The 24,420-nt window shown below is 38.2% G+C and overlaps 1 protein-coding gene across 7 annotated transcripts in view; it reads right to left on the reverse strand.

Moving 5' to 3' along the window:
* kank1a (KN motif and ankyrin repeat domains 1a) overlaps positions 1–24,420 on the reverse strand; it is a 120,134-nt gene that overhangs the window by 2,630 nt on the left and 93,084 nt on the right. For all 7 annotated transcript variants that reach the window (XM_061904650.1, XM_061904617.1, XM_061904606.1 and 4 more), the window contains 7 exons: positions 21,630–21,752; positions 12,364–12,460; positions 12,073–12,294; positions 11,890–11,977; positions 7,388–7,607; positions 6,884–7,026; positions 2,824–3,024 (listed from right to left, as the gene is read on the reverse strand). In XM_061904650.1, the coding sequence (XP_061760634.1) occupies positions 2,824–3,024; positions 6,884–7,026; positions 7,388–7,607; positions 11,890–11,977; positions 12,073–12,294; positions 12,364–12,460; positions 21,630–21,752 (1,094 nt within the window). The remainder of the gene's footprint in view (positions 1–2,823; positions 3,025–6,883; positions 7,027–7,387; positions 7,608–11,889; positions 11,978–12,072; positions 12,295–12,363; positions 12,461–21,629; positions 21,753–24,420) is intronic.

A 24,420-nucleotide genomic window follows, 5' to 3' on the forward strand; every position in this document is an offset into this window, starting at 1 on the left:
AGAGTGCGGGTACTTTCCTGGCCCTCATCGAAAAGGTGTGGCACAGTATGAAGCGTAAAATACGTCAGCGGTTAAACAACTTAAGCTCTACATAAAACAAGAATGAGAAAGAATTCCACTTTAAAAGCTTCAACAATTAGTTTCCTCAGTTCCCAAACGTTTATTTAGTGTTGTTAAAAGAAAAGGTGATGTAACACAGTGGTGAACATGCCCTTTCCCAACTACTTTGGCACATGTTGCAGCAACGAAATTCTAAGTGAATTTTTATTTGCAAAAAAAAAAAAGTTTATGAGTTTGAACATCAAATATCTTGTCTTTGTAGCATATTCAACTTAATATGGGTTGAAAAGGGTTTTCAAATCATTGTATTCCGTTTATATTTACATCTAACACAATTTCCAAACTCATATGGAAACGCGGTTTGTAGAAGAAATCCCCCCAATGTCAGAGTCTAATTGCCCTACATTTCAATCAATCAATGTGTATTCATACAGCCCTAAACCACAAGTGTCTCAAAGGGCTGCAAAAGCCACAACGACATCCTCGGTTCAGATCTCAGGGCAAGAAAAAACTCAACCCAATAGGATAACAATGAGAAACCTTGGAGAGGACCGCATATGTATATTATATTGTGAGAATCTAGTCCACAGTGGATCCAACATAATAGTGCAAGTCCAGTCCACAGTGGATCTAACATATTAGTGTGAGAGTCCAGTCCATAGTGGATCTAACATAACAGTGAGAGTCCAGCCCATAGTGGATCTAACATAATAGTGTGAGAGTCCAGTCCATAGTAGATCTAACATAATAGTGAGAGTTCAGTCCATAGTGGATCTAACATAATTGTGAGAGTTCAGTCCATAGTGGATCTAACATAATAGTGTGAGAGTCCAGTCCATAGTGGATCTAACATAATAGTGTGAGAGTCAAGTCCATAGTGGATTTAACATAATGGTGAGGGTTCAGTCCATAGTAGATCTAACATAATAGTGTAAGAGTTCAGTCCATAGTGGATCTAACATAATAGTGTGAGAGTTCAGTCCATAGTGGATCTAACATAATAGTGTGAGAGTCAAGTCCATAGTGGATTTAACATAATAGTGAGGGTTCAGTCCATAGTAGATCTAACATAATAGTGTAAGAGTTCAGTCCATAGTGGATCTAACATAATAGTGTGAGAGTCCAGTCCATAGTGGATCTAACATAATAGTGTGAGAGTCAAGTCCATAGTGGATTTAACATAATAGTGAGGGTTCAGTCCATAGTGAATCTAACGTAATAGTGTGAGAGTCCAGTCCATAGTGGATCTAACATAATAGTGTGAGAGTCCAGTCCATAGTGGATTTAACATAATAGTGAAAGGTCAGTCCATAGTGGATCTAACATAATAGTGTAAGAGTTCAGTCCATAGTGGATCTAACATAATAGTGTAAGAGTTCAGTCCATAGTGGATCTAACATAATAGTGTGAGAGTCCAGTCCATAGTGGATTTAACATAATAGTGAAAGGTCAGTCCATAGTGGATCTAACATAATAGTGTAAGAGTTCAGTCCATAGTGGATCTAACATAATAGTGAGAGTTCAGTCCATAGTGGATCTAACATAATAGTGAAAGTTCAGTCCATAGTGGATCTAACATAATAGTGAGAGTTCAGTCCATAGTGGATCTAACATTATAGTGAGAGTCCAGTCCATAGTGGATCTAACATAATAGTGAGAGTTCAGTTCATAGTGGATCTAACATAATAGTGTAAGAGTTCAGTCCATAGTGGCTCCAACATAATAGTGAGAGTCCAGTCCATAGTGGATCTAACATAATAGTGTGAGAGTCCAGTCCATAGTGGATCTAACATAATAGTGTGAGAGTCCAGTCCAGAGTGGATTCAACATAATAGTGAGAGTTCAGTCCATACTGGATCTAACATAAGTGTGAGAGTCCAGTCCATAGTGGATCTAACATTATAGTGAGAGTCCAGTCCATAGTGGATCTAACATAATAGTGAGAGTTCAGTCCATAGTGGATCTAACATAATAGTGAGTACAGTCCATTGCTGGCATAATTGTTTTAAAAAATGCTGAAAATGAGGATAAATTGAAGATTAGCAATAAAGTTTATTATACATGTTTAGTATTACACCCAATTTTATAACTTTATCGTAAATAAAACAAATTACAAAAAAAAAATAGAATTAAAAATAAATGTATACAAACGTAAAATAAGTTTTATGTAAATAAGAAATAGCTGTAAAATGTAAACACATTCATCATTAAGAATTTAATGAACATTTGTTTCTTGCTTTATATTTATACTTAATAAAATACTTTCTGTACAGTTTGTTCTCATAAATATATATTTTTAATTCTTAAAAAACATGAATATTTACTTAAATGTGTCAAATTGGTATTTTTTTGCTCGATTCCTTTAAATTTTTCTGAAATTTCACTGAAAAGTATTCTACATCAACTACTTCAGTTTTACCACACCTATTTTTTATCAAATGCTATTTTCCGCTCACCTCGACACTGAATTATAATTACATTTCTTGCTGTAAATGAGCTGAAATAATATAATTAAATACATCAATTTTTTACTTTTTTGGGCCAAATCTAGTATACATTTAACCATGTATTTATAATGGCTATTGTAATGTAACTATTTTTCGACTCCAAACAAAGTATGATTGACCACCTTTAAAGAAGTATTTTTTCCCTTCACAATTTCTGAAAAAAGAAGTAGTGTTCAAACAGCAGTGGAGTGTGTGTCAGACAAGTGTGTGTGTGTGTAGAATATTTCAAGGTGATGACGCGGCGTTGTTGACTCACGCTGTCGCTGAGCGTGGCGTCGCAGTCGGGTTGTGCCAGCAGCAGCTTGACGATCTCCACGTGCCCATGCTCGCTGGCACACATGAGCGCCGTGGAGCCCTCATCGTCCTGCACGTTGACGTCGGCGCCGTGAGCCAGCAAGGCGCGAACCATATCCATCCTGCCGTGGCTGACTGCCAGCATCAGACCCGTCTGACCCGCCTGCAGGAGAGAACACATTCCTTAGGAACTTGAAAACATCCTGAAATGGAACATTTTTTTTGCCATTCAGACTTTATCAAATTTACATGTTTTTTTTTTAAATGACTAATTATACTTTGTCATGTTCCGAAATTAGCTTAAAATTATATCTTAATTCCACATTTATTTTAAATACAATCTTATGTGTACATTTCAATTTAAATGACTGGCTTTCAATGATGCAGTTTTACATTTGTCCACCAAATGGTGCCATTTTCTCCAAAATGTCAACGTTATAGCTGAGATAGGCGCCAGCGCCCCCCGAGACCCCGAAAGGGAATAAGCAGAGGTGGGTAGTAACACGCTACATTTACTCCGTTACATCTACTTGAGTAACTTTTGGGATAAATTGTACTTCTCAGAGTAGTTTTTATGCAACATACTTTTACTTTTACTTGAGTAAATTTATAGAGAAGAAACGCTACTTTTACGCCGCTCCATTTATCAACAATCAGCTCGTTACTCGCTACTTTTTTAATCGATTTGTTAATGCACGCTTTGTTTGTTTTGATTTTGTCAGATACGCATTCAAAGTAGGAACTAGACGCATGCTTGCGTTTCACCAATCAAATGCAGTCACTGGTGACGTTGGACCAAACAAAACCAGGCGGTCACGTGACCGTCACAAGTCGATTTCGCCCTAAAAAAGCTGAAAACTAATTGGGGTGTTACCATTTAGTGGTCAATTGTACAGAATATGTACTGTACTGTGCAATCTACTAATACGAGTTTCAATCAATCAATCAATAGTGTAAAGGAAAAAAGACACTTTTTATTTCAACCGTACTTCCCGTCAAAAGCCTAAAGACTGATCCCACAGTTCCTGTCTTCACAATAAAAGCGCCGCTCCATCGCGCCTGCGCTAACAAAATAAGTCTCCAAAAGCCAGAGCAAACAAGCTATCAAGATACAGAGTTTTCCGCCAATGTATTTCTTGTAAAGTGTATAAAAACGAATATGGAAGCTGGACAAATAAGATGCCAAAAACCAACGACTTTCATGTGGTATTAGACAGAAAAGAGGAACTTTTTTCTTCTCCATTTGAAAAAGTGGACATTATCAGCACTGTAATGTCTGATTCCAATCAATACAAGTCATCAGTATCAGGTAATACACCAACTTATATTCTTGTCTTCATGAAAGATAGGAATCTATGTGTTAAACATGCATGTTTATTCATTAAAACACCTTTGACATGTCAACAAAAACGGCAAAATAAATAACTGTAAATTATATACTGTATATATATGTGTGTGTGTATGTATATGTATATATGAGGTAGATCACCTCGACTTGGTCATTTATTAAGTAATTGATTGATGTTGAAAAACTTATTGGGGTGTTACCATTTAGTGGTCAATTGTACGGAATATGGACTGTACTGTGCAATCTACTAATAAAAGTTTCAATCAATCGATGAATGCCTACTGAGCCTATGGTGCTGTTAAGTTATTGTGGCTCAATTTGCCTTAATTTTTTTTATTTTAATGTATTATTATTTAATATATATTATTGTTTTAGTTGCTTAAGAGATATTCCTGGCTCTGAATTTGCTCATTGCTATTTTTATGTTTTTGTGCATTATTTGTTGCCGTAATCATTAAACAGGTTACTCATCAGTTACTCAGTACTTGAGTAGTTTTTTCACAACATACTTTTTACTTTTACTCAAGTAAATATTTGGATGACTATTCCTTACTTTTACTTGAGTAATAAATCTCTAAAGTAACTGTACTCTTACTTGAGTACAATTTTTGGCTACTCTACCCACCTCTGGGAATAGGCGGTAGGAAATGGATGGATGGACATCCTAAAAGGGACTGATTGATTGAAACTTTTATTAGTAGATTGCGCAGTTCAGTACATATTCCGTACAATTGACCACTAAATGGTAACACCCGAATAAGTTTTTCAACTTGTTTAAGTCAGGGTCCACGTTAATCAATTCATGGTAAATTACATTTTATGCCATTCAGATATGTTGTCAAATTTACAATGTATATTATATTTTAAAATACTACTTTTTAATCTTCCTGAAATTGGCCCAAAATGATATTTAAAATTACTTTTTTAATCCCACATTTATCTCAAATACAATATTTTGTGTTTACATTACAAACTGAATGACTGGCTTTCAATGATGCAGTTTTACATTTGTCCACCAGAGGGTGCCAATTTCTCCCAACTGTTAACGTAGTGGTTCTTAACCTTGTTGGAGGTACCGAACCCCACCAGTTTCATTTGTGCATTCATTAAACCCTTTTTTAGTGAAAAATAAAATGTTTTGTTATACATTTTTAATCATAATTCCTAAATATTAATCATGAAATGATGTTATTATATTAAATTAATACTAATAAAGATATATTTCACAAACAGAGAGTTACAGGAGTGTACGCATGATCCCATGTTTACATCTCATTGTGCAACATGTGAATGTTTTAGTGGAAACGAAATGCCATATCTGAAAGGGGTACAAATTATGAAAAACAATATTTTTTTATTATTGTCATAGTAAGTGGGTCAAAATACTTATATTAGAAAATAATCTCAGGGAAATGACTACTGCCATTTGATTATAACAATAAAACAAGATATTTTAGAAAATAATCTCAGGGAAATGACATTGTTAGGGGGTATCCATGATACGCCAATAGGAAGAAGTTTTTATTTACACGATGAGTCGGGTGTGTCTTCACCTCCACGGCGGAGGCTCCGCCGAACCCCTGAGGCTTGATCGAACCCAGGTTAAGAATTACTGTGTTAACGTTATAAACTCACTACATCCTAGTAGGGACATTTTATGCCATTCAGATGTGTTGTCAAATTTAAAAGATTATATTTTAAAACCACTAATATTACTTTGTAATCTTACTGAAATTGGAGTAAAATATTCAAAATGATATTTTTAGTCCCACATTTATTTAAAAAGCAATTTAATGTGTTTACATTTCAATTTAGATGTCTGACTTTCAATGATGCAGTTTTACATTTGTCCACCAGATGGTGCCATTTTCTCCCAAATGTTAACGTTATAAACTTCAGTAGATCCTAAAAAGGGACATTTACGCCATTCAGATGTGTTGTCAAATTTACAAGATGATATATTATATTTTAAAATCACTAATACTACTTTGTAATCTTCCTGAAATAAAATGAGGGGTGTTTTTACTTGTTTAAAAAAAAAAAATAAAAAAAAATGGGATTACGTTTAACTACACTTCCATGGATTACAAATTACAGAATGCAAATATTTGACACGTGCATATCATGCAGAAATTATTTTGAAAAATACATTTGTTTTTAGTAGGGGAAAATATTGAAATATTTTTATAGCTGTTTTTCGGAAGTGGACATTTGAGTGTAGGTTTTGTTTAAACCAAAATAATATGCATAATCCAAACAATGTTCCACCCAGTCTTTGACCAATGTCAGTGCTTAATAATCCGAAACATTCATTAAAAAAATCAACAGGAATTATGTCATTCAAGAGGGCTAAATCCGCCAAAAATGAAATTAATAAATATGTACAATTCATGATAACGGTTTTAAAAGACTTACTCTTATTTGATTTTTTTTACAGCAGTTTTGGTTGATTTTTTTTTTACAGCAGTTTTGGTTAATTTTTTGTCATTGGAGTTGAAAAGTAGTCCGCATTAAAATCAAATTATTTCCGTTTTCCACCAGCAAGTGGTGCCACAACACAGCAAAGTTCCGGCTAATAAACCAGCAACCGCAACACAGTGGCCACCCTTGTGCCCCCCCGCTGACCTCTGACCTCCGACCCCGGGTGGGGGGGGGGAACAGTTTCCACACCCACCTGACTGGCTCGGGCGTTGACGTCGCCTTTGCCGAAGAGCTCCTCCACGATCTGCATGTCTTTGGGTGTTTCCACGGCAGCCAGCGCTGCGAGCATGATGGGTGTGTAGCCCGCCTTGTTCTGCTGGTTGACGTTACACATGTCTACAACACACACACACACACACACACACACACACACACACACACACACACACACACACACACACACACACACACACACACACACACACACACACACACACACACACACACACACACACACACACACACACACACACACACACACACACACACACACACACACAGTCATGAAACGCTGTCTTTGAAAGTCCACACGCTTCCTTCCGTCAATCACTTGTCCGCCAAGGATGCCATTGTGGCCCTGCCTCTGTCTTGAAAAGGATCTTTGCAGGGAGGCTCCAATGGGGCCGCACACACAAAAGAGCCAAAAGCCTTTGAAGCCCAGTTGGGCTGAGTGTCATGTGACCTCTTGGCGACCCACCTGCGTCCAGCAGCTTCTTCACCACCCTGAAGTTGGAGTGAGACACGCTGTAGTGCAGCGCCGTGTTGCCGTTGCCATCCGCCATGTTGACCACGTGGCGCAGCACGGCCGGCGACACGGCGCCGAAGGCCGCCAGGTAGTCTGCCACCGCGCTGGCCGTCGCCGCCTTCTGGCTGGAAACGCGGAACCACTCGTGCTGCACCGTGTTCAGGCACGCCCTCTGTGGACACATGCAGCACAGCGCTCCTGTCATATAGATGATCTTTACTGGCGTACAAGCGGGTCACAAATACATTGACAGGATCTTTGACGAGCGTCTTTGCAGTAGATCATAAACAACAGAGTACTCCTGTCAAAAAAAGGATTTTTGACAAGGATTTTTGCAGTAAATTTTTGAAAACAGAGTACTAATGCCAAAATATGGATCTTTGACAAGCATTTTGGCAGTAGATCTTTAAAAACACAGTACTCCTGTCAAAAAAAGGATCTTTGACAAGCATTTTGGCAGTAGATCTTTAAAAACACAGTACTCATATCAAAAAAGGATCTTTGACAAGGATTTTTCAGGAGATTTTTAAAAAGAGAGTACTCCTGTCAAAATATAAATCATTGACAAGCATTTTTGCAGCAGATCTTCAAAAGCAGAGTACTCATGTAAAAAAAGGATATTTAATAATAAATAATAAATAAATGGGTTGTACTTGTATAGCGCTTTTCTACCTTCAAGGTACTCAAAGCGCTTTGACACTACTTCCACATTTACCCATTCACACACACATTCACATTTGACAAGGATTTTGGCAGTAGATCTTTAAAAACACAGTACTCCTGTCAAAAAAAGGATCTTTGACAAGGATTTTGGAACTAGATTATGAAAAACAGAGTACTCATGTCAAAATATGGATCTTTGACAAGCATTTTGGCAGTAGATCTTTAAAAACAGAGTACTCCTGTCAAAAAAAGGATCTTTGACAAGGATTTTGGCATTAGATTATTAAAAACAGAGTACTCCTGTCAAAATATAGATCTTTGACATGCATTTTCGCAGTAGATCTTCAAAAGCAGAGTACCCATGTCAAAAAAAGGATCTTTGACAAGGATTTTTGCAGTAAATTTTTGAAAACAGAGCACTCATGTCAAAATATGGATCTTTGACAAGCATTTTGGCAGTAGGTCTTTAAAAACAGAGTACTCCTGTCAAAAAAAGGATCTTTGACAAGGATTTTGGAATTAGATTATGAAAAACAGAGTACTCATGTCAAAAAAAGGATCTTTGACAAGGATTTTGGCAGTAGATCTTTAAAAACAGAGTTCCTGTCAAAAAAAGGATCTTTGACAAGGATTTTTCAGGAGATTTTTAAAAACAAGAGTACTCCTGTCAAAATATAAATCATTGACAAGCATTTTTGCAGTAGATCTTCAAAAGCAGAGTACTCATGTCAAAAAAAGGATCTTTGACAAGGATTATGGCAGTAGATCTTTAAAAACAGAGTACTCCTGTCAAAAAAAGGATCTTTGACAAGGATTTTGGCATTAGATTAAAAACAGAGTACTCCTATCAAAATATGGATCTTTGACATGCATTTTCGCAGTAGATCTTCAAAAGCAGAGTACCCATGTCAAAAAAAGGATCTTTGACAAGGATTTTTGCGGTAAATTTTTGAAAACAGAGCACTCATGTCAAAATATGGATCTTTGACAAGCATTTTGGAATTAGATTATGAAAAACAGAGTACTCATGTCAAAAAAAGGATCGTTGACAAGGATTTTTGCAGTTGATTAAAAACAGAGTACTTTTATCAAAATATGGATCTTTGACAATAATTTTGTCAGTAGATATTTAAAACAGGAGTACTCCTGTCAAAATATGGATCTATGACAAGCATTTTGGCAGTAAATCTTTAAAAACCCAGTACTCTTGTCTTAAATGATCTAGGACAATTATTTTTGCAGTAAATCTGTAGAAACAGTGAACTCCAGTCAAAATATGGATCTTTGACAAGCATTTTGGCAGTAGATTATGAAAAGCAGTACCCCTGTCAAAAAAAGGGTCTTTGACAAGGATTTTTGCAGTAGAGATTTAAAACCAGAGTACTCATGTCAAAAAAAGGATCTTTGACGAGGATTTTTGCAGTAGATCTTTAAAACCAGAGTACTCTTATCAAAATATGGATCTTTGACAAGCATTTTTGCAGTAGATCTTTATAAACAGAGTACTCATGTCAAAAAAGGATCTTTGACAAATATTTTTGCAATAGATTATGAAAAACAGAGTACTCCTGTCAAAAAAAGGATCTTCGACAGGGATTTTTGCAGTAAATTTTCAAAAACAGAGTACTCATGTCAAAATGTGGATCTTTGACAAGCAGTTTGGCAGTAGATCTTTAAAAACAGAGTGCTCCTGTCAAAATATGGATCTTTGACAAGCATTTTTGCAGTAGATCTTTAAAAACAGAGTACTCCTGTCAAAAAAGGATCTTTGACAAAGATTTTTGCAATAGTTTATGAAAAACAGAGTACTCCTGTCAAAAAAAGGATATTTGACAAAGATTTTGCCAGTAGATTATGAAAAACAGAATACTCTTGTCAAAAAAAGGATCTTTGACAGAGATTTTTGCAGTAGATTATTAAAAACAGTACTCCTGTCAAAATATGGATCTTTGACAAATATTTTTGCAATAGAGTATGAAAAACAGAGTACTCCTGTCAAAAAGGATATTTGGCAATGATTTGTGCAGTAGATCTTGAAAAACAGCAGCATAGTCAAAATACTGTTTAAATAAACTTAGTTCCATTTTTTTCATGTACAATTTGATGAAAATCTTGCTTTGAAAGCATAAGTTAAGCAGATATTTAAGTATTTATTTGAATTTTCACCATAAAAGTTGGATAATATAATATTTGTTGCAATATTGGACACTATTTTTTTCCCGTCAAACTAGAAAAAAAAAACCCTAATACCTTTAGTAAAGAATAAGAATGTAGAGAAAGAACATAAGGTTTTTTATTGACACACATTATTTCCAAGCTTTTGCGGGCCACATGAAAGGACCTGGAAGGCCATATCTGTCCTGCGGGCCTTGAGTTTGACACCTAGGCACCAGACACACCAACGATGTACAATAACACTCCTCCTAGGAAGTTGCAATTTGTTCCAACTGTGTGACATGCTACATTGCACATTAGTCAACATATCAAATATAAGTGTGACAGATTGGAGCCAAAGGCTGATTTCCACCAGCATCTCAGTGCAAAGAAACAAGTCCAGGGCTCCCACTAATTCTGCGTTACAGTGATTTGTATTTTTGCCACTCCCTGAAAATAATGCCTCCATTAAAATGGTGCTAAAAAGGCTGGGAACCACTGATATAGAGGATCTTTGACTAGCATAAATAGCTTGTTTCAAGGTATGCTTTGATGTATTAGCCATCGGGTGAAGTCAAATACTCCAAGTATGACAGAGCCTTGCAATGAAGACTAAATACAAATTAAAGCTGCAAGCAGCGATGGACGTGACCGCTTTGGATGCTGCCCCCGCAACCCAAGCCCAGATAAGCGGTGACAGATGGATGGATGGATTATTACACAGAGAAAAAGTTGTATACACATGTGTTATACAGTCTCATAGTAATAACAGTTGTAAAGTGGCTTGGGCATTTTATAAGGACGCCTTGGTGCCGCCATTTTAAGACTCTAATGCATGGTGAATGTAATGCAGTTGTTGTATTGAAGTGGGAATTGCAAACTTCCTGTTGATTTTAGTTGGAGGCGGTCAGTGTATGAAATATAGGTCTCAGTGAGACCTATATTGAGGTTTTTGTTTCATGTGTGTATGACAGTCTTACAGTTTTGTCTGAGCAGAAAGCCGCCATTTTGTGACAACAGCAGCAGCGCAATGGTTCTTTGCGGGCTCATAAAATCCAAACCGGGGTATTAATTAAAACTCTTTAACTTTTAATCAGAAGGGTTCAATCTCTTTTCTGTGCTTATTTGAAGCCGAAACGACAAACGGTCTCAGAGGAGATAAAGTTTGAAAAAATGCTACATTTTTTAGCCAACTTTTGTATTTAATGGGAATAGCAAACTTCCTGTTGATTTTAGCCAGGGGGTGTCCATGGATGAAATATAGGTCTAACTGAGACCTATGTAGTGGTTTTTTTTTCATGTTTCTACTACATTCCTACTGGAAGTTACATACATTCTTGTCTGTGTTTTCTTCCTAGGGGGCGCTAGAGCGCAATTTTGAGTTTTGGGGTTTAGTTTTTTGATTATATCGCAATTTTCGCCAGTCCTGATGTGTGTGTCAAATTTGGTGAGTTTTAAAACATGTTAAGGGGGTCAAATCACAGCTCAAAGAGGCGGCGGTATAATAATAAATAATAATAATAATAATAATAATAATAATAATAATAAAACCTTAGAATTTCAATAGGGTCCTTTCTTTGTCCCAAAAGGACATCGGTCCCTAAATAAAAAATGGATGTGAAGAAAAACATTCTCACCATCTCTTTACTGCCAACCTCCATGGGGTCGCTGAGGTGACTTTGGAGGACCTTGCACGCAGCCAACATCTTCTCGCTGAGCTCCTGCCTTCAGAAGGAGCGTCACATGGTCACATGGTCACTTGGTCACTTGGTCCGTCAACAACATCATCTCCAGCTGAAGCACATCAGACATGTCCTTACCTTTCTCTCGTCTCCAAACGTCCTTCCTCGGTCACGTTCACGTCCTCCGCTCCCTCCGGCTGGAACTCATCCCTCACACTCTTCTCCTCCTCCTCCTCCTCTTCCACCTCCTCTAACTTGCGGAATCCCCCCGTTTCTTTCCCATCCTCCTCCTCCTCCTCGTCCTCGGAGGAGGAGCTGCTGTCCTCCGAGCTGGAGTCGTCGCTGGACGTAGTCTCATACCTGATCCACAAGAGGGCGACACCCAAGTAAAGCTCACAGAGGAAGGAGTGCATTTACACTGGTACTCACCCTCCGTTCACGCCCACAAACTGCAGGTTCTTCTTGGTGCTGCTGGAGTCCGGGCGGCCGTCTTTTTTCTTCATGATGGACTTTAGTGATGGCTGACCTTGAGGAGCACGAGACAAAAGCTATGCTTGAGTCACCAATTACGCAACATTTTTCTTTTCTTATGGTGTTCGTAGGGCTCTGTTACAATATAACTACAACTACCGTATTTCTTTGAATTGCCACCGGGGCGCTAATTAATTTAAAACCTCTTCTCACTCCGGCGCTTACCAAATGCGGTAAATTTAGGCCTGCTCTTAAAAATTTGAGTGTGATGTAAGGACACCATCATGAAAAGCACATTTGATAAAAAAACGTTATTATTGTCTTACCTTTACTTATAATTGAAGTCCATGCGCATCAATAACTTGTTTATAGAAGTCTTCCTTATCTTTCTTAAGTTTTAAAAGTCTCTCTGTCTCGATGGAGATCTTCCTTTATTATCTCCTGCTTCGATTGAAAGTCCAGTTTAGAAAACTGTTTTATTTTAAATATGTAATCCTCAATGTTAAAAGTGCAAACGAAAGGAAAAAATAAACATTCGCTGCTTACTCTTGCTGCTTGTTGTCACTTCTTCTGCAGCCGAGTAGTCGCAAGAAGGATCACTAGCGCCCTCTATCACCAGGAGGCGGGAGTCATTTAATGACTCATATTTGACACACGCAGCTACGGTATATTAATAAATCATAGCTGCTTACTGTTCTTTTTAGCATATTCAATAGCTTGGACCTTAAATCCTACTGAATAGTTCTTAATCTTCTTCCCTTTATGCGATTTCAAATGATTGAAATCAGCCTCCTCCATTTTGAAAATGATGACAGGTAAAGTGTCACTCGTGACGTGACAAGTTTGACCCGGCGGAAATTCTAGGCATATGCTAATTGTTTTGCGAAACGAGTTGACCCGGCGGAAAATTCTAGACATGCGCTAATAAAAATAATAGTTTGCAAAACGAGTTTGACCCGGCGTTAATCCTCAGCCGGCGGTAATGCTAAGCATGCGCTAATTATTTTGCGAAACAAGTTTGACCCGGCAGTATTTCTAGGCAGGCGCATACTATATACCCGGAGGCAATTCAAGGAAATATGGTATATGGTGATATTGGAGTATACCTTCTCACATAGCTGCGGGCATTACACTACAGGCTTTTCTCACTCTTGTCTCTCCTTGTCACAGAGACGTAAAACAAGCGTCATATCAATTCCTAGATATGGTCGTAATTATTTTAAGTACACTGCGCATAATAAACGCAACATTATTAATATTGCTACTACGGATAATTTTATCAACAACTCCTTAAAACAGCCCACTACCTATAATATGGGCTTTCTAAACATCAGATCTTTGTCTCCCAAAACGTTATTAGTCAATGAGGTCATTAGAGACAACAACCTTAACGTCATCGGTCTTAGCGAAACCTGGCTTAAACCAGACGACTTTTTTGCGATAAATGAGGCATCCCCTCCTAACTATACGAATGCGCATATTGCCCGTCACCTCAAAAGGGGAGGGGGTGTCGCACTAATATACAACGAAAACTTTAACTTTAGTCCTAACTTAAATGATAAATATAAATCGTTTGAGGTGCTTTCTATGAAGTCTGCCACACCTCTGCCTCTGTGCCTGGCCGTTATCTACCGCCCCCCAGGGCCCTATTCGGACTTTAATAGTGAATTCTCAGAGTTTGTTGCTGATCTAGTGACGCACGCCGATAATATAATTATAATGGGGGACTTTAATATCCATATGAATACCCCATTGGACCGACCGTGCGTGGCGCTCCAGACTATAATTGATAGCTGTGGTCTTACACAAATAATAAATGAACCGACGCATCGCAGCGGTAATACGATAGACCTAGTGCTTGTCAGAGGTATCACCGTCTCCAAAGTTATGATACTCCCGTATACTAAAGTAATGTCCGATCATTACCTTATAAAATTCGAAGTTCAGACTCATGTTCGGCAAGCTAATAATAATAATAACTGCTATAGCAGCCGCAACATTAATGCTGCCACAACGACGACTCTTGCGGACCTACTGCCCTCGGTAATGGCACCGTTCCCAAAGTATGTGGGCTCTATTGATAACCTCACTAACAACTTTAACAACGCCCTGCGCGAAACCATTGATAGTATAGCACGGCTGAAGTTAAAAAAGGCTCCAAAAAGGCGTACGCCATGGTTTACTGAAGAAACTAGAGCTCAGAAATTATTATGTAGAAAGCTGGAACGCAAATGGCGCACGACTAAACTTGAGGTGCACCATCAAGCATGGAGTGATAGTTTAATAACTTATAAACGCATGCTTACCTTAGCTAAAACTAATTATTACTCAAATCTCATCCGCATTAATAAAAACGATCCAAAATTTTTGTTTAGTACAGTAGCATCGCTAACCCAACAAGGGACTCCTTCCAGTAGCTCCACCCATTCGGCAGATTACTTTATGAAGTTCTTTAATAAAATATTGAACTTATTAGAAAGGAGATTAAAGACAATGCGTCCCAGCTACAACGGGGTTATAGTAACACAGATACGATTGTATATACGGCGGATACTGCAAATATCCAAAATAGTTTCTCTCGTTTTGATGAAATAACATTAGAAGGATTGTTACAACGTGTAAATGGAATAAAACAAACAACATGTTTACTTGACCCACTTCCTGGGAAACTTATCAAGGAGCTTTTTGTATTATTAGGTCCATCAGTGCTAAATATTATAAACTTATCACTTTCCCCGGGCACTGTTCCCGTTGCATTCAAAAAAGCGGTTATTCATCCTCTCCTTAAAAGACCTAACCTCGATCCTGACCTCATGGTAAACTACCGACCGGTGTCTCACCTTCCCTTTATTTCGAAAATCCTCGAAAAAATTGTTGCAGAGCAGCTAAATGAGCACTTAGCGTTTAACAATCTATGTGAAACCTTTCAATCCGGTTTCAGGGCAAATCACTCGACTGAGACAGCCCTCGCAAAATTGACTAATGATCTATTGCTAACGATGGACTCTGATGCGTCATCTATGTTGCTGCTCCTCGATCTTAGCGCTGCTTTCGATACCGTCGATCATAATATTTTATTAGAGCGTATCAAAATACGAATTGGTATGTCAGACTCAGCCCTGTCATGGTTTAACTCTTATCTTACTGATAGGATGCAGTGCGTCTCCTATAACAGTGTGACCTCGGACTATGTTAAGGTAACGTGTGGAGTTCCCCAGGGTTCGGTCCTTGGCCCTGTACTCTTCAGCATCTACATGCTGCCGCTAGGTGACGTCATACGCAAATACGGTATTAGCTTTCACTGTTATGCTGATGACACCCAACTTTACATGCCCCTAAAGCTGACCAACACGCCGGACTGTAGTCAGTTGGAAGCGTGTCTTAATGAAATTAAACAATGGATGTCCGCTAACTTTTTGCAACTTAATGCCAAAAAAACGGAAATGCTGATTATCGGTCCTGCTAGACACCGACCTCTATTTAATAATACAACTTTAACATTTGACAACCAAATAATAAAACAAGGTGACTGTAAAAAATCTTGGTATTATCTTCGACCCAACTCTCTCCTTTGAGTCACACATTAAAAGCGTTACTAAAACGGCCTTCTTTCATCTCCGTAATATCGCTAAAATTCGCTCCATTTGGTCCACTAAAGACGCCGAGATCATTATCCATGCGTTTGTTACGTCTCGTCTCGATTACTGTAACGTATTATTTTCAGGTCTCCCCATGTCTAGCATTAAAAGATTACAGTTGGTACAAAATGCGGCTGCTAGACTTTTGACAAGAACAAGAAAGTTTGATCATATTACGCCTGTACTGGCTCACCTGCACTGGCTTCCTGTGCACTTAAGATGTGACTTTAAGGTTTTACTACTTACGTATAAAATACTACACGGTCTAACTCCAGCCTATCTTGCCGATTGTATTGTACCGTATGTCCCGGCAAGAAATCTGCGTTCAAAAGACTCCGGCTTATTAGTGATTCCTAGAGCTCAAAAAAAGTCTGCGGGCTATAGAGCGTTTTCCGTTCGGGCTCCAGTACTCTGGAATGCCCTCCCGGTAACAGTTCGAGATGCTACCTCAGTAGAAGCATTTAAGTCTCATCTTAAAACTCATCTGTATACTCTAGCTTTTAAATAGACCTCATTTTTAGACCAGTTGATCTGCCGCTTCTTTTTTTTCTCCTATGTCCCCCCCTCCCTTGTGGAGGGGGTCCGGTCCGATGACCATGGATGAAGTACTGACTGTCCAGAGTCGAGACCCAGGATGGACCGCTCGTCGGGACCCAGGATGGACCGCTCGCCTGTATCGGTTGGGGACATCTCTACGCTGCTGATCCGCTTGAGATGGTTTCCTGTGGACGGGACTCTCACTGCTGTCTTGGAGCCACTATGGATTGAACTTTCACAGTATCATGTTAGACCCGCTCGACATCCATTGCTTTCGGTCCCCTAGAGGGGGGGGGGGTTGCCCACATCTGAGGTCCTCTCCAAGGTTTCTCATAGTCAGCATTGTCACTGGCGTCCCACTGAATGTAAATTCTCCCTGCCCACTGGGTGTGAGTTTTCCTTGCCCTTTTGTGGGTTCTTCCGAGGATGTTGTAGTCGTAATGATTTGTGCAGTCCTTTGAGACATTTGTAATTTGGGGCTATATAAATAAACATTGATTGATTGATTGATTCTTCTTACATACGTCCCATACTGTCATGTCATACGTCACATACATATACACCCTCGGGGAGCAGAGAGGTAGCGGCATGGGTAATGTTAGCTGTGGTGCGAGTGGTAATACGAGAGAAAGAAGGTGCCAATCTGGTAACAAATGAAGGAATAATTAACTCCCAAGAAAAACTGCAGGGGGGTCCATACTCTGGCAGTCGGTTGGCTTCAAGCAGGAAGATGTTGGACAGACAACTGTAATATGTCAAGTAGGGGTGTAACGGTACACAAAAATTTTGGTTCGGTACGTACCTCGGTTCAGAGGTCACGGTTCGGTTCATTTTCGGTACAGTAAGAAAACAAAATTTAAATATTTTGTTTTTTATTAACCAAATTTGCTAAATCTTCCACCAAAAATATTTTTCTTAGTGGAATATTTGATGTGAAGTAATGGGAACCTTGGATAGGTCAATAATTTATGATGACATTGATTTTGATTTAATATTATGTTTTGAGCAATGACAGTTTGAAAGAAAAAAAAACAGCTTTGTTTTATTAGTCAACGTTGCAACTTTTTCTAAATTACATTCAACCTTCAAGCTTTTTTATTTTACTTTTGTTTATGTTTTTGTTCATTTTAATAGCATCTTTAGAAAGTGACGTGGGCCTTTAAAAAATTAGCTGTGGGCACCCCTGCTTTAGGTTACAAAAAATCAAATCTAAAAAAAAATGGGTAAAACGCAGAGCCTGGCGACGTATGCGCGTATATCATAAGTCTCTCGCTCTCTCTGTCTCTGCCCCTCCCTCACGAATGTTACTGCGTGCACAATTTGTTTGGTTTCTAACCCCTTCTTAACCCTGAACCTACATTGAAAATACACGCAACGCTAACTTAAAATGCCGGACATTTGAGGCATTTAAGAAACTCCACCCGGACAGCCCCGCAAAAGAGGACATGTCTGGTGAAAAGAGGACGTATGGTCAGTCGATTGTAGCTCTGTCGCTGCTAGCATGCCATGTGTTGTGCCTCTATGTGTGTTGTTTACACAACGTGCGGTACGCTAATTAATTAGTCCGTGTGGAAAATCATTCGATACACCTCCGAATCGGACCGAAACCCCCGTACCGAAACAGTTCAATACGAATACACGTACCGTTACACGTCTAATGTCAAGTATACCGACACCCCCAGATGGCAGTATAAGTGTCCACATAAGGGGCCATAAAACCCCAATTCAGTAGTGTACACCATTTTGGAAAAAAGAGCAAAAAGGTGCTGTCCACGCATGTGGACACTAAACCTTTTTAGAACAATTTATATAATTAAATGAAATTGAGAGGCAAATTCCTACTTTATTCACTGTTACAAGCGGCCCTCTGATGGCAGACATTACTGTGATGAAAACCAGTTTGAGCTGGAAGGGAAACTGCTCATTAGCATTAAAGCTACACACAGCAGGGTTGCTACGAAGGCACTTTTTAACTGCCTACATTTTAATGTCATGATTAAATTCGACTATCTTTGGGCCTTTGACATTTATTTAAAATGTGTAAAAAAAACACACACACACATTACATATCTATCTATATATATATATATATATATATATATATATATATATATATATATATATATATATGGGTCCTTTTCATATGGAGACTTGGAAGTGAGGAAAACATTCTAAGTACGGGTCTCCAAGGAGGCAAAAATTCCAGCCGAGAGTTGGTGCATGTGCCAAAACTTGCCTGAGAGAGCCTCACTGGCAGCGAGAAGCAGCATGTTCATGCAGCGGCACGCGGGAATGTTGCACTGTGAAGGAGCTTTGCCATCCTGTCTTCTTGTATTTATTTTATTCTTCAGACAGGGAAAAGTAACTTCCATATGAGGAGGTGTGAACAAGTGATGACATAAATGATGGTCCCAAAAACATTGCATCTAATAGACAATTATCAAAATGAGGGTCGGTTTTAAAAGTGCTCCCCCGCTGGTCAACATATGAAATAACAAGTGTGTGTAAGAAATTGAAACGTGCCCCCTTTGGCCAAAATTAATTAAAAAAAAGTAAAATAAATATGTACATAGAGACATACTGTAATAAAATGAAGTAAATAATGAAGATTAAAAACCAATTACCAAGAAGAAAAATCACTTTTTTATTCTTATTTTTTTTTTAACAAAAAGCAGTCTTTTTTTCACAATGTGTCGGCTTTATTCTTATAAAATTGGGAACAATTACTCATATTTTTTCTGCTTCTGTAACGTTGCAATATTACCTCGTATAATCATTACTGATTATTGCTTTTTATTGCAAAATGGTGACATTTGCCATAAAATCACGATATTGCCAATTTTTGTTGTTGTTCTTGTAAAACTGTGGAATTTCTGGAGTAAAATAATGACTTTTGTCATAATTTTGCCAAGTAAAATTCTGATTATTATTTTAATATTGGCAAAATTGTAAAGTTTGTGACTTTTGCCAAGTTAAGTGACTACTCTTTTCATAAAATTGCCAAAATGTTCAGTTTTTCTTGTAAAATGAGGACCGCCAAAATTCAAAGTTTTACTTGCTGTGAAATTCCAACTATTTTTTAAAATTTGCATAGTATGTATATATTATTATTATTATTACAAGAATGTGTGTGTGTGTGTTCTTGTATTTCCACCTTTCTTAAGACATGAGACGGGAAAGTATCTTCTATATGAGGAGGTGTGAACAAGTGATGTAATAAATCATGGTCCCAATTTCCTTATTTGCACCCCTGCTGGTGACATCTATCTAAATGAGGGTGGTCCCAAAAAGGAGGGATTTTTCACATTGACTGTGTCGCTTTTAAAGGGCTCCCCCTCTGTCATCATATGAAATAACAAGTGTGTGTCAGAAATTGAAATGCGCCCCCTTTGGCTAAAATGAATAAAATAAATATTGCGTATAGGGGCATACTGTAATAACTTCAAATGAATAATGACAATTAAAAAACAATTACCATCCATAAAAAAAAAAATCGCTTTTTTTTTTAAATAAAAAGCATTCTTTTTATCACAATGTATCGAGTTTTTTCTCATAAAATTGGAAACAATTTCTCAAATTTTTTCTGCTTCTGTAACGTTGCAATATTTTCTCGTATAATTACAACTTTTTCATGTAAACTTATTGCTTTTTATTGCAAAACGGTGACATATGTCATAAAATTCTGACTTTTATCACAATATTGCCAAATTTTTGTTGCTGTTTTTGTAAAACAGTGGAATTTTTTGAGTAAAATGATGACTTTTGCCAAGTGGAATTCCCATTATTAATTTAATATTGCCAAAATTGTAAAGTTTGTGACTTTTGTCAAGTAAAATAATGACTTTTTTCATAAAATTGCCAAAATGTGAAGCTTTTCTTGTAAAACTGTGACTTTTATTGAGTAAAATTTACATCTTTCATCATAATATTGCACAAATTTTAAGTTTTTCTTGTAAAATGAGGACTTTTATTATAATACTGCCCAAACTCCAAGCTTTACTTGTGAAATTGTGACCTTTTTCCTGTGAGATTCCAACTCATTGTTTATATTTGCATAGTATGTATATACGTGTGTGTGTGTGTGTGTTCTTGTGTTTGTATCCTTCTTAAGACATGAAGGAAAAGTATCTTCCATATGAGGAGGTGTGAACAAGTGATGACATAAATCATGGTCCCAATTTCCTCATTTGCACCCCTGCTGGTGACATCCATCTAAATGAGGGTGGTCCCAAAATGGAAGGATTTTTCACATTGACTGTGTGTCGCTTTTAAAAGGGCTCCCCCTCTGGTCAACATATAAAATAACAAGTGTGTGTGAGAAATTGAAATGCGCCCCCTTTGGTTAAAATGAATAAAAATATTGTGTATAGGGACATACTGTAATAACTTGAAGTAAATAATGAAGATTAATAAACATTGTTGTTTTTTTATAACTAAAAAGTCTCATAATGTGTTGACTTTTTTTTTTATAAAATTGGGAACAATTTCTCATATTCTTTCTGCTTCTGTATCGGTGCAATATTTTCTTGTATAATTATGACTTTTTCATGTAAACTTAATGCTTTTTAATGCAAAACGGTGACATTCGCCATATAAAATTCTAACTTTTATCACAGTATTGCCGATTTTTGTTTTTGTTGTTTTTGTAAAACACTGACTTTTGGATTAAAATGATGACTTTTGCCAAGTGAAATTCCCATTATTATTTTAATATTGCCAAAATTGTAAAGTTTGTGACTTTTGTCAAGTAAAATTACGACTCTTTTCATATAATTGCCAAAATATTAAGCTTTTCTTCATCATAATATTGCACACATTTTAAGTTTTTCTTGTAAAATGAGGACTTTTATTATAATACTGCCAAAACTAAGTTTTACTTGTGAAATTGTGACCTTTTTCCTGTGAAATTCCAACTAATTTTTTATATTTGCATAGTATGTATATACGTGTGTGTGTGTGTGTGTGTGTGTGTGGGTGTGCGTGCGTGTGTGTGTGGGTGTGCGTGTGCCTGCGTGCGTGACACATGAAATAAGTGGTGTGGGGTCTCACCGTGTAGCGCTGTGGACATTTGCAGGTCCATGCGACTCTTCTGCTCGGCTGCGCTCATGTGCTGCAGCGGCGTCTTTGCGGGTCTGTCTGTCCGACCGCAGGACACCACCTGGACGCCACCGTCTGAAAATGGGCGGAGTCAACACGCCAGTTAATAAAGAGTACGCTCATGTGAACGATCTATTCAAAAAATACAAACGTGAGGTCGAGCATCCTCCGACCCAAACAAAGATCAGCTCAAAATTAAACTCTCCTCTCGTCTATAGCCGTGGTCCCCAACCACCGGGCCGTGGCCCGATTGGTACCGGGCCGCAGAAGAATTTTTTATTCATTTTTATTAAAAAAACAAACAAACAAAAAAAACCAACATTTTACAGGCAGTTTTGTCTGTGTTTTCTTCCTAGGAGCAGTTTTGTCTGTGTTTTATTCCTAAGGGGCACTAGAGCGCAATTTTGAGTTTTGGGGTTAGGTTTTTTGATTATATCGCCAGTCCTGATGTGTGTGTCCAGTTTGTTGAGTTTTGAAGCATGTTAAGGGGGTCAAATTACGGCTTAAAGAGGCAAAGGTGAGTGTTTTTACGAAAAAAAAAATTGTTTTGAAGGGGGAATTGGAAACTTCCTGTTGATTTTTGCTAAACGATGTCAGTGTATGAAATCTAGGTCTAAGTGAGACCTACATAGAGGTTTTTATTTCATGTCGCTACGACATTCCTAATGGCAGTTACAGGCAGTTTTGTCTGCGTTTTCTTCCTAGGGGGCGCTGGAGCGCAATTTTTAATTTTGGGGTTAGGTTTTTTGATTAAATCGCAAATTTTTTCAGTCCCGATGTGTGTGTCAAATTTGGTAAGTTTTGAAGCATGTTAAGGGGGTCAAATTACAGCTCAAAGCTGCGGAATAATAATAAAGAATAAAACGCTATAAGTTCAATAGGGTCCTCTGTCCCAAAAGGACATTCGGTCCCTAATAACTTCAATGATTACTTTTAAGGCACGGGTGATGAATAACTAATATTTGTCAATAAAGTACTCTTGTGGCACATGAACCAGAGTTGGAGAATCCCCGGCATTGGCAATTAGATGCATCACTCACTTTGTGGGTGGCCGTGACTGCCCGCCATTTGGCCTTCAGTAAAAACGAGATTTACATCCACCTTTTAAGGTGCAAGTGCATCTTTAAAAAAACAAAAAACAAAGAGCGAGCTTGGCCTACATATCAGGACTGTGGACTATTTCACAAAACAAAACAAACACGAGCTTATCGCACGTCCACTTCTGAACTCCCCGCTTTCCTGAATGCGGCGTTTGGAAGCAAGCCAAATAGGGCTGGGCGATACATGGAATATACTAGATATATCGCGGGTTTGTCTCTGTGCGATATAAAAAAATGACTATATGGTGATATTGGAGTATACGTTGCTTTTAGCTGCTGGCATTACACTAGAGGCTCTTCTAATAATAATAATAATGGATTAGATTTATATCGCGCTTTTCTATTGTTAGATACTCAAAGCGCTCACAGAGAAGTGGGAACCCATCATTCATTCACACCTGGTGGTGGTAAGCTACATTAGTAGCTACAGCTGCCCTGGGGTAGACTGACGGAAGCGTGGCTGCCAGTTTGCGCCTACGGCCCCTCCGACCACCACCTATCATTCATTCACCAGTGTGAGCGGCACCGGGGGCAAGGGTGAAGTGTCCTGCCCAAGGACACAACGGCAGCGTTTTTTTGGATGTCAATAGGTGGGAAGCGAACCTGCAACCCTCCGGTTTCTGGCACGGCCACTCTACCCACTACGCCACTCTTTATTGTCTCTCCTCACAGAGACTTAAACAAGCGCACCTTCTTACATACGTCACATACTGTCGCGCCTGCAACGCCATATGCCCTCGCCGAGCAGAGAGGTAACGGCATGGGTAACGTTAGCTGTGGTGCGAGTGGTAATACGAGAGAGAGAAGGTGCCAATCTGGTAACAAATGAAGGAAGAATTAATTCCCAAGATTATTTCCTTGAATTGCCGCCGGGTGTATAGTTTGCGCCTGCCAAGAAATACTGCCGGGTCAAACTTGTTCCGCAAAATAATTAGCGCATGCTAAGTATTACCGCCAACTCAGGATTAACACCGGGTCAAACTCGTTTCGCTAAATATTATTTTTATTAGTGCATGTCTAGAATTTCCGCCGGGTCAAACTCGTCACGTCACGAGTGACACTTTACCTGTCATAATTTTCAAAATGGAGGAGGCTGATTTCAATAATTTGAAATCGCATAAAGGGAAGAAGATTAAGAGCTTTTCAGTAGGATTTAAGGTCCAAGCTATTGAATATGCTAAAAAGAACAGTAAGCAGCTATGTTTTATTAATATACCGTAGCTGCGTGTGTCAAATATGAGTCATTAAGAGACTCCCGCCTCCTGGTGGTAGAGGGCACTAGTGATCCTTCTTGCGACTACTTGGCTGCAGAAGAAGTGACAACAAGCAGCAAGAGTGAGCAGCGATCGTTGATTTTTTCCTCTCGTTTGCACTTTTAACATGGAGGATTACATATCTCAAATAAAACCAGTTTACTAAACTGAACTTTTAATCGAAGCAGGAGGTAATAAAGGAAGATCTCCATCGAGACAGACACTTTTAAAATTGAAGAAAGATAAGGAAGACTTCTATAAACACGTTATCGATGCTTTTGATCAGAAGGAGCTATGCATGGACTTCATTTATAAGTAAAGGTAAGACGATAACCTTTTTTTTAATTAAATGTGCTTTTCATGATGGTATCCTTACATCACACTGAAGTT

Source organism: Nerophis ophidion, linkage group LG01, assembly GCF_033978795.1.
Source record: "Nerophis ophidion isolate RoL-2023_Sa linkage group LG01, RoL_Noph_v1.0, whole genome shotgun sequence".
In the NCBI taxonomy this organism is placed as follows: domain Eukaryota; kingdom Metazoa; phylum Chordata; class Actinopteri; order Syngnathiformes; family Syngnathidae; genus Nerophis; species Nerophis ophidion.